The sequence below is a fragment of the Tupaia chinensis genome, unplaced genomic scaffold (genome assembly GCF_000334495.1).
Source record: "Tupaia chinensis unplaced genomic scaffold, TupChi_1.0 Scaffold000365_1, whole genome shotgun sequence".
NCBI lineage: Eukaryota > Metazoa > Chordata > Mammalia > Scandentia > Tupaiidae > Tupaia > Tupaia belangeri.
Window position 1 is genome coordinate 847501 of NW_006159862.1, and position 10883 is coordinate 858383.

Consider the following 10883-nt stretch of genomic DNA (forward strand, 5'->3'; position numbering starts at 1 on the left):
CCCCAGGGGGGATGGCCACACCGCAATCCCTTCTCCTCCATTCTCCTCTCAGGATCTTGGGCACGCACACATATGCGCCTGGCGTGAGTTTAAGCCACTGGGTCTGGGACTGGGACTCGAACCACAGTTGGCTACATGAGAGTTCAGTGACATAGCCAATACGCTAACTGCTGGTCCCTATTTATTTAATTATTAATTATTATTATTCACATGAGATATGCCAGAGAAAGAGAGAGTGAAAGAGGAAGAGTTAGAAAGCAGGTCTAGGACTTGAACCATGGTTGGCCATGTGGGAATTCCAGCACCTTAACCACCTTGCCACCTGCCGGTCCCTAAATCTCAATTTTTAAAAAGTGGACTGGAAAGAAGGGACTTGGATTTCATTTCAAAGATGGTAATGCTGGAGACCCGATTTACTTGGAGCTAGACTTTATGAGAAAAGAGGGAAATCTAAGCTTCCTTGTCTGTGTTTGGTCTGGACATCACAGTCATGAGACTGCAGTGATGTGTGAATTTCATATTTCCTCTTAATGAACTGGGTGTGGCCTGGTTTTCTGCGGGTGCGTGGCCTCGGGACCCATGGAGCCTGCTGCATGTGCTCAGGTGGCCAGTCTGTCTGCCCGAGCTCCCACTTTCCTGGTTGGAACTTTTTAGTTGGGGCTTGGCATTTGGGATCAGCTGGCGCTGAGAGGTAGCTGGCTGGCCCGGTGGGGCACAGGGGATGTGGATGGCTGTTCACAGTCTGGAATCTGCTCTTTCTGTAGCTGCAGCATTTGCAAGAAGAAGCAGAATAGACACTTCATTGTTCCAGCTTCTCGCTTCAAGCTCCTGAAGGTTAGTGCTTACGAGCAGGGCTAAGGAGTGGGAACCCATATGAGGATTTGAGAACCCCGACTTACAGACTGTCCTCCCTCTGGGGAGTGTGGTGGGTGGGGAGCACAGCAGGCTTCTCGGGGGCTTTAGTGTCCCCTTTTACCCAGCCTTCACATTTACTTCCAAAAGGTTATGTCAGTTTTCCCCTGGGTTTTCAGAGGCATATTTGATATCATTGTGGAAACAGTTTCAAATGAAGAGACTCAAAAAATAAATTAATAAAATCATCCAAATACTGTCAACCAAAGGTAACCACTGTGAATATTTTGGTGTATGTCCTTGTGCATTATTTTTTATGTAGACAAATACATCTAAATATATTGTCATATACTATATTTTACCATTTTTTTCTGTGTATAATATTCATCATTTCCCAATGGAAAACATACATAATTTGAAAAGTTTTAACTTTAGGTTTTTGGTTTTAGTTTTGCTATAGGGTGTGTGCACTCGCCAGAGACAGAAGAAAAGAAAGAGAGGGAAAGTGAGAAATCACTCCCGGGGGGATGGCCATGCCACAATCCCTTCTCCATTTTCCTTTTAGGATTTTGGGCACACACGCACATGCCCAGCATGTTTTCAACCCACAGTGTCTGGGGCTCGAATGCAGTGGCCCATGTGGGATCTAGCTACCTTAACTTTGATGCCACATTTTGGCCCCCAACTTTAGTTTTTAATTATTTGGGGGAATTTTTGTACTTGGTCTAAAATTTAAAAGGTAAAAGTATGATACCATGTAAACATGGTGAACAGTCTTCCTCCTAGTGCTCCTCAGGCCTCCAGGCGGTTTTCTGGTTTGCGTCTCCTGTCATTTCTGTATTTGCAGCACCAGACTTCTAGGTCGAGTTCATTTTTTTCCCCAATTATAAATAGCCTTGATGAATCGCCCTTTGGTGGTTTAGCTTTATCAGTTCTTTCAGGAATAAAATCCCGGCCCAGACTCAGAGGCATGGCCGCTAGTGCACTGACCGTAAGCCGCACAGCCAACCATGGTTCAGGAACCTGGACCGGGTGACCTGAATCACACTGGGCACGTGGACGCCTGCCCAAGATCTGACGAACTGAAGCATTGAGAAGGCGATCGTGGTGTGACAAGATGCTGTCAAAGGTGCCCCATTTCCCTACCTTCGTCCCTCTCTTTCTCCTTGTGCACATGCTCTATCATGAATAAAATAATAAACTTTTTTTAAAAGAAAGAAAGAAAAATTTTAGGTCTAAAAATAAAAATTTTTTGAAAAAGGCTTTTAGCATAGCGTGGCTAGCAGGGCAGATGGGGCTTTCATTCTGCCTCGCTCTCGCTGCCCCCTGGGCAGTCTCTCCCATCTCTGCTGGCCTGCATCACTGGAATGAGGTGTGCTGCAGGGTGCCCTGAACCCAGAACCTTGGCCACGTGAGTCTAGCTGCGTCACCACCGTGCCACCACCTGGCGCCGGATCCTTGATCCTTGATGACGTGTTGCTTGGTGCCTGGTGGGGAGGTCGGGAGGGCGGTGAATGGGCCGCCTCATCCTCCCTGTCAGCTTGGACAGGTGCCAGTGTGTGTCCCCGAGTGCCTGCTGGGAACCAGGATCCCAGCTCAGCTTTGCCCCTACGTGCCCATGACAGATGGTTCCCAAGGACACCACAGGGCAGCCCTAGGCCCTTGGACCTCTGACTTGGTGCTCATGGCCATTCTCCTTGGGCCAGTGTATGGCGGCATCTGGGTGTTCAGAGCACCTTTTCTTCTTTGGCCCTAGCCCGCTGAAGGAGCAGTTTTGTTTGTTTGGTTTAAAGTAAGTACAGAACATACTCACTTGTCCAGGTGTTTGTGGGCCACTGCTATGTGACAGGCATTGCTCTGCTGACACACAGCAGTTACTGCGGGAGACGCGGCCGCACTCTCCCGGAGCTTACATTCTGTAGGCAGGGACGCGGGAGGAAGTGAAAAAATAGCCCAGCAGTGCACGCACCCGTAAAGAGGTAAGGCAGCGCCATGTGGTGGAGACCACGCTGGCTACTGTCGTGGTCGGCCGTGTGGGAGGCCAGCCATGTAGACACTACACCATCGGCTGGCTCCGGGATATGTACATCTTTTTTTTTTTAGAGAGGTTTTTGCTACAGGGCATGTGCTCTTGCCAGAGAGACAGAAAGTGAGAAATCACCCCCCCAGGGGGGATGGCCACGCCGCAATCCCTTCTCCTCCATTCTCCTCTCGGGATCTTGGATATGCACACACACGTGACCGGCATGAGTTTAAGCCACCGGGTCCTGGACTTGAACCGCGGTCCAGCAACGTAGCCATTACACCATCTGCTTGTCCCAGGATATGTACATCTTAAGGTTTTTGTAGATAGCGCTAAATTTTACCAATTCCCATGACTGGTGAGTGTGTCTTTTTCTCTTTTTTAAGGATTATTTGTTTAATTTTATTTATTTATTTATTTATTTGACCAGAGAGAGAGAAAGTGAGAAAGCAAACTGGCAGGTCTGGGATTCAAACCATGGCCAGCCGCTGGCGCCTAGAGTGCCTTTTCCTCTACATACTTGTCAATACCATGGTAACTGACTCTGATTTTTTGCTGACTTGACAGTGAAAAGCACCCCCCTGCACACCACAAGTGTGTGGCACTTCGCACGGTAAAGAGCAGTGTGTTTCGGTTTTTCTCTGAACCGTCCGTGCATGTCCTCTTCCCAGGCTTCCCTTCATATTACCCATTAAGGAAATTAGCCCTTTGTCTGGGACACTTGGCAAATATTTTTGGCTGCTTTGTCCTTTGTGCATTAATTCAAGTACAGTGAGTTAACAGTTTTCTGAAGCCCTGAGCAGTGATGTTTGGGGCACGGACAGCCAGTCCCCCAGCCAGTCTGTCTCCTGTTTAGGCCCTGGAGCAAACACCCCCAGTTCTGATGTCAGCTGGGCACTTTGTCTTGCTGCAGGTCGAAGCTGAGTTCTTCTGTGTATATTTGGCCCAAGAGAAACTGTCATCCTCCAGGCTGACATGGCTCTGGGCAGTAGATGGGTGGGTCCCTGACATCAAGAAACTTCCACACTTTGGTGGGGAATAGGACATGTCATGAAGGGCTCCCCATATTAAGCCTTTTAGAAGAAATGTCTATTTAATTGATTAAAAGAACTAAAGTTTCTTCTGTGAGTGACAGGGAGAGAGAGAGATGGGCACTCTGGACAGAGACCTCACACCACAGTCTACTTCCGGCTCCAGCTAACCCTGATCAGGGGCATTCGTGTGCCCACCGTGTTCAGATATGTCCCCTGACAACGAGCTCAGAATCTTCCCACGTGGAGCAGCCTCACAAACAGCATTGTTACTGCTGTGCCACTGTCTTGTCCTCTAAACTATTTATTTATTTAACTTGCCAAGGGTTGTGTGTGCTGTGCCCCTAATAGAGCATTGGTTATGCCTCAGTCCTTTTCCCTGCATTTCTCAGTCCTATCAGGATTTTGGGCACACATGCATGCGCACCCAGCATGTTTTTCAAGCCACTGGGGCCAAGATTCAAACTGTCATCGGCCATGTGGGATCTGGCTCTCTGTGCATAGCACTTTAGCACTGTACTACAGGGCCAGCCCCCAAAGATCCATGTTTTCATGATACCAAATGTAATCTGTTGGGCCTGCTCCGTGGCCAGATCCCACATGGAGTCCCAGACCCAGTGGCTTGAGAAACACTCTGGGCACCATGCGTGTGCGTGTCCAAAATCCCAGAAGGAGGGCCAGATGGAGAAGAAAGGATTGTGTGCTGACCATTCTTCACGGGGGCTGCTTTTCTCTTCTCCCTGCCTCTCACTCTAGTGAGTTCACATACCCTCAAAAAAAAAAAAAAAAAAAAAAGCCATCTGTTTGTAAAATGAGAACGCGTGTTTGTTTTCACCTAGGGAGCCGAGAGCATAACCACTTACACATTCAATACACACAAAGCCCAGCACACCTTCTGTAAGCGATGTGGTGTTCAGAGCTTCTATACTCCACGGTCAAACCCTGGAGGCTTTGGTGAGTAAAGGGGATCGATCCACAAGGTTGGTGGGGATGCAGAGCGGCCCCTGGGGCTCTGGGTTAAAGTATAGGTTGACCATCCCTAATCCAAACATCCAAAGTCCAAAATGCTCCAGAATGCCAAACTTAACAGTGCCAGCATGACACTACAAGTAAGAAATTCTGCTCCTGACCCCGTGTGATTGGTTGCAGTCAAAATGCTACAAATACAAAAATACTGTATAAAATTACCTTCAGGCTATGAATATAAGTGTAGAAGATACATAAATTAATTACGTATTTAGACCTGGGCCTCGTCCCTAATAAATCTCATTATTGATGTGCAGATAATCCAAAATCCGAAGCACTTCTGGCTCCAAGCATTTTGGATAAGGGCCACTCACCCTGTCCTGGTCGGACAGGCAGGCGCTGGCCTCCTTGGCTTTCCTCCTTCCTGGCAAGGCCCTTCCATGTGCACAGCTTCGAAGGACAGGCCCTCAGCGAAGCTCTTTTCAGATGACAGAATGTGAGACGGACTCTGATCAGACCTTGCTAAGTCCCATGTCTGAATTCAGTAGAGTCCAGCCAGAACTGTCACGGGACAGCATCGAAGTGGGGAGAGAGGAAGGGTGGGGACCTGGCCTGTGGAGCTGGGGGGAGGCAGATTTTATATGATAAAGGCCAGGAGAGCAAAAGAAGCAAGAACCAGGGCATTGACAATGCCATTTTTAAAAAAATTTTGTTCATTTGAAAAATAAGCCGGGGAACCTCCAAGCCCCTCGTCAGATCCTGCTAGGTGGGATCGTAGAACCAGGCCTTAGGCAGTTCTTCAGAGTGACTCCAGTTGCGGGGTGAACTGAGCCAAAACTAGGGGTCCGGGATGTCTCGGAAACCCCTGCTCCCTGTATAAACGCAGCGTCCTGAGCTGTGGGGGCAGCTGTGGCTGATGTCTTCTGCTGGTGTGGGGGTGGCATCACCAGTGTCCCTCCCCACAGCTCCTGTTGCCCCTCTGTCATGTGGAGGCTCCTTCCTGCCTACCTCGGGGAACAGGAAAGGGCTGAGCAGCACAGACCCTGTACGGGAGTGAGGTAGTGTCTAACCCTTAGGTATCTGTGCACAGGGATGGCCTGTGAGTTCTCCGGCTGCCAGTCAGGCTGCTCTCGGCTCTAGGCTGTTCCACTATTTTGTACTCAGCCTGGCACTGAGTGACGTCCGGACTTGGCCATCCTGGCTCAGGGAGTCTGAATCCCACCTGGAGGGCGAGGACAGTGGGCCAGAAGGCTGAGAAGTCGCAAGCTGTCACACGTGCCTTAGCATGGCAGGCAGCGTGGCAGTCATGGAGCTTGAGGTCAGAAGCTGCAGGAGTCACTCAGAAAGCCCGCCGTGGGGGACGCCGGTGCTGAGGGAGGGCTTTGCCCAGGAGCCAGAACAGTAACTGGTCTCACCCACACTCGGGACTCCCCTTTCTTTGTGCCTCTTGCCCCTAGGAATCGCCCCCCACTGCCTGGACGAGGGCACCGTCCGGAGTGTGGTCACCGAGGAATTCAACGGCAGCGACTGGGAGAAAGCCATGAAGGAACATAAGACCATCAAGAACATGTCTAAAGAGTGAGCTTCTGCCTCTCCCAGGAAAAGAGGAGTGGTGGGCGCCAGGCGTGTCGCTGTCCCTGGTGCACGGTGGTGGCGCCCCTGAATGTGGCTGACCCAGGCTGCTGGTTCCGTTGGCCGGTGGCCATCTCGATCTCTGCAGTTTGCTTCAGCTACCAGTTTCTTTAGGCAGCTCTCTGTCCTTCCTCAACCCGGATTTTGACGTAGGCTAGCTGACATTTTTCCTTCTCTTCCCAACTTTTGTGTGATCTTTTAGAAAGAAAAAAATAAATATTTTTAACATTAAAGTAGTTCCTATGTTTATCATTTCCTTTTGTACTTTGATTTTTCTCTCTGATATTTATTGGGCCGGTCCTATAGCACAGTGGGTTAGTGCTGTATATAGAAAGCTGGATCCCACATCGCCGACCACATTTGGAATCCTGACAGCTTAAAAAACATGGTATGTTGGGGTCATAGGTGGTATCGTGGGTAAGGCACTGGACTCCCATGTGGGAAATCATAGTTCAAATCCTAGACCTGGCAGCTTGAAAATCATACCAGGCATGTGTATGTGTGTGCCCAAAATCCCAGGAGGAGAAAGGAAGAAAAAAAATTGAGATGTGGCCAACCTCCTAGGGGGGTGATTTCTCACTTTCTCCCTCACTGTTTCTTTTTCTCTCTCTAGCAAGTGTGTGCACGCTATAGCAAAAACTTAAAAGAGAAAAACAGTGTGTGTGTATGTATGTCTAAGATCCTGACAAGAAGGAGGATGGAGGAGGGGGCTGCAGCATGACCATACCCCAAAGAGGGATGCTTTCTCTATCTCTCTTTTAATTGCCAGAGCACCACTAGCCAGAAAGAGGAAAAACACACACCCAGTGGGATGCAGCCTCATGCAACCCTTTTTCCATTCTCCCATCTCATCAGCTTCTAATTTTTTTTTTTTGAGAGTGTTTTGTTTTGTTTGTTTGTTTTTTTGGTATAGGGCGCGTGCACTCGCCAGAAAGAGAGACAGAAAGTGAGAAATCAACCCCAGGAGGGATGGCCATGCCGCAATCCCTTCTCCATTTTCTTCTTGGGATCTTGGGCACGCACGCACACGTGCCCGGCATGAGTTTAAGCCACCGGGTCTGGGATTCGAACCGTGGTCAGCTACGTGGGAGTTCAGCAACATAGCCATTACATTAACTGTTGGTCCCATCGGTTTCTAGTTTAAAAATGAAAAAAAATTGTTTGGGACAGGCAGATGGTGTAATGGTAACATCGCTGGACTTCCATGTAGTTGACTGCAGTTTGAGTCCCAGACCCGGCGACTTGAACTCACGATGGGCGTGTGTGCGTGCGTGCCCAAGATCCTGAGAGGAGAAGGGAGGAGAAGGGATTGCGGCATGGCCATCCCCCCACGGAGTGATTTCTTGCTTTCTCTCTATCTCTTTCTTTCCAAAAAGTGCATGCACCCCATACAAAAATTTCTCTTAATAAAAAAGAAAAAAAATTGTGGTAAAGAACAAATTTATCATCTTGACCATTTTTAAAAAGAATTATTATTTAATTTTATTTGTTATTGTTGGTTTTCAGTTTGACCAAAGAGAGACAAAGGGAGAGTGAGAGAGCAAGCTGCCAGGACTGGGACTCAAACTACGTCGGCCATGTGGGAGTCCAGCACCTTAACCACCACACCACCTGCCAGCCCCATATCTTAATTTAAGTGTCAATTCATAGGGTTAAGCACAATCCCACTGTTGTGCCACCATCACTGTCTTTCATCTCCAGAATTCGTCCTCTCTCAGAACTGAAACTGCACCCACTGAACAGCGTCTGTCTGCAAAGGAAGCAAGATTTAGGGAGAGAATCCCTCTGCTGCGAGCAGGGGGCAGGTACCTGTAGAAGCCACAGTGAGCTGGAGGTTTGTGATGGGGGAGAAGTAGGTAAGATCAGAAAGCCATATGGAACCTGGACTGGGACAGTCTTAGACAGTTGGCACAGACATTTGGCCATTATTTATAGACCTTGGGAAGCCCTGAACAGCTTCCAACAGGCTGAGTGAAATTCAGCCTGTGGGGTAGGTTTTTTTTTTTTTTTTGAGATTTTTGCTATAGGGTACATGTGCTTGCAGAGAGACAGGAAGGAATCTCCCCCTGTGGGGATGGCCACGCCACAGCCCCTTCTTCATTTTCCTTACAGGACTTCGGGCACACACGCACATGTACTGGGCGTATTTTCAGCCTCCAGGGCCGAGACTTGAACTGCGGTCAGCTTTGTGGGAATCCAGTGATGTAACCATTACACCATCTGCTGGTCCCAGGCAGTTTTGTTTCTGTTTTCAATATTTATTTATTTATTTATTTATTTATATTTTAAGAGTTTTGCCATCGTGTGTGTACTTGTGGAGGGAGACAGAGACAATGAGAGGGAAAGTGAGAAATCACACCCCGGGGCAGGGGATGGGCCCACCACAATTCCTCTCTTTCATTCTCTCCCCCCACCCCCGCCCGGGATTTTGAACACCTGTGTACACACATGTGCCAACCTGATTTTCAGGCCGCTGGGTCTGGAACTAAAATGTGGCCACATGGAAGCTCAGTGCCTTAACCACCTGCCACCTGCTGGCCCCCGGCAGTCCTGATTGGTTTGCCATCCCCCTTCTTGCATCTCATTGCTGCATGTCAATCAGGTTACTAAGACTCCTTGCATTACCAAATACTGGGTATATATGTAATGGCAAATGGTATTTTCTCTTTGCTCATGAAAAATACGAAATGACTTATAAGGCAGACTGGACGAGGGACAAGAACAGGAAATAGAGCTAGTTCCTGCTTTGCTGGGCTGGTGTTGTGCATGTCACTGCCTCACCAAATTCCGACCCACAGGACCTGGGAGTTTAGACCCAGAGCTCCTGGTGTGCTTAAACAATTTTTAAAATTTTTAAATTATACAGGTAAAACAGGTATATTCTCATATCGTCAGCATCCCTTCTGGCCTATTTTTCCTATTGCAGTATTTTATAAAAATATATAGTTTTCTTTATCATCAAAAAACAAATTGCAGGGCCAGTAGGTGGCATAGTGGTTAAGGTGCTGAACTCCCACATGGCTGACTATAGTTCAAGTACTGGACCTGGTGGCTTAAAACACACCAGGTGCATGTGTGTGCGTGTGTCTCAAATCCCAAGAGAATGGAAGAGAAAGGATTGAGGTATTGTCATGCCCCCTGTGGGGTGATTTCTCACTTTTTTTTTTTTGAGAGGTTTTTGCTATCGAGCACGTGCACTCGCCAGAAAGACAGATAAAGACAGAAAACGAGAAATCACCCCCCCAGGGGGTTATGGCCACCCACAATTCCTTCTCCATTCTCCTCTCGGGATTTTAGTCATGCACGCACACACACCCGGCGTGAGTTTAAGCCACCGGGTTCGGGATTCGAACTGCGGTCGACTACGTGGGAGTCCAGTGACAGCCATTATGCTACCTGTTGGTCCCGATTTCTCACTTTTCTCTCTCTCTGTCTTTCCCTGTCTCTGGTGAATGTGCACCCTTTAGCAAAAATCTCTAAGAAAAGAATTAATAAAATAGCATCATACCGTAACTTTTGTTCTGCAATTTGCATTTTTTATTTAATAACATCTTGATTTTTTTTTAAAGAGGTTTTTGCCTGAGGGCACATGTGCTCACTGGAGAGAGAGAGACAGACGACAGAGAGAGACAGAGAGACAGAAAGCAAGAAATCACCTCTCAGGGGAGATGGCCACGCCACAATCCCTTCTCCTCCATTCTCTTCCCAGGATCTTGGTCTTGCAAGCACATGTACCTGGCATGATTTTCAAGCCACTGGGTCCAGGACTTGAACCACAGTCGGTTATGTGGGGGCTGAGCAACCTAACTACTACACCATCTGCTGGTTCCAGCTTCTTGATCTTTTATAGTCAATGCCCTGGGCCAGCCAGTGGCATGGTGGTTAAGGTGGCTGGATATCACATGGCTGACTACACAGTTTGAGACCCAGATCCCAGCAACTTGAAAAACTTAGCAGGTGGCATGATGGTTAAGTGGCTGGACTCTCACATGGCTGACCGCAGTTCAAGTCCTGGACCTGGCAGCTTGCTTTCTCACTTTCCTTCTCTCTGTCTCTCTCTGGTCAACTTAAGAAAAATAAATAAATATAAAAATAATGATGAATAAAATAAAATAATTATTAAAAGAAAAAAGAAAAGAAAAGCTTAGCAGGGTGTGTGTCTGTGCATGCCCAAAATCCCAAGAGGAGAACAGAAAAGATTATGGTGCGGTCATCCTCCATGGAGGGGTGATTTCTTACTTTCCCTCTCACTGTGTCTGTCTCTTTCTCTGTCCCCAGTGAGCACATACACTTTTAGCAAAAATTTTAAAAATAATAAAAAAATCAATGCCCATTTATAAGGTTCTTTTTTAATGCTGATTTTAAAAATTACTATAAGT

At 47.8% G+C, this 10883-nt stretch overlaps 2 protein-coding genes across 2 annotated transcripts in view; one reads left to right on the forward strand and one right to left on the reverse strand.

The window, feature by feature from the left end:
* Nucleotides 1–6737, forward strand: part of CENPV (centromere protein V) — a gene marked incomplete at its 5' end in the record, with an annotated part of 13528 nt that extends 6791 nt beyond the window's left edge. The window contains 3 exon segments of the mRNA XM_014589604.2: nucleotides 765–834; nucleotides 4746–4860; nucleotides 6330–6737. Coding sequence (XP_014445090.1) covers nucleotides 765–834; nucleotides 4746–4860; nucleotides 6330–6454 — 310 coding nt within the window.
* The window catches only part of PIGL (phosphatidylinositol glycan anchor biosynthesis class L), a 121650-nt gene continuing 117148 nt past the window's right edge, over nucleotides 6382–10883 (reverse strand). Inside the window, exon 7 of the mRNA XM_006153180.3 lies at nucleotides 6382–6699. Within this exon, the coding sequence (XP_006153242.1) occupies nucleotides 6637–6699 (63 nt within the window). The 3' untranslated portion in view covers nucleotides 6382–6636. The remainder of the gene's footprint in view (nucleotides 6700–10883) is intronic.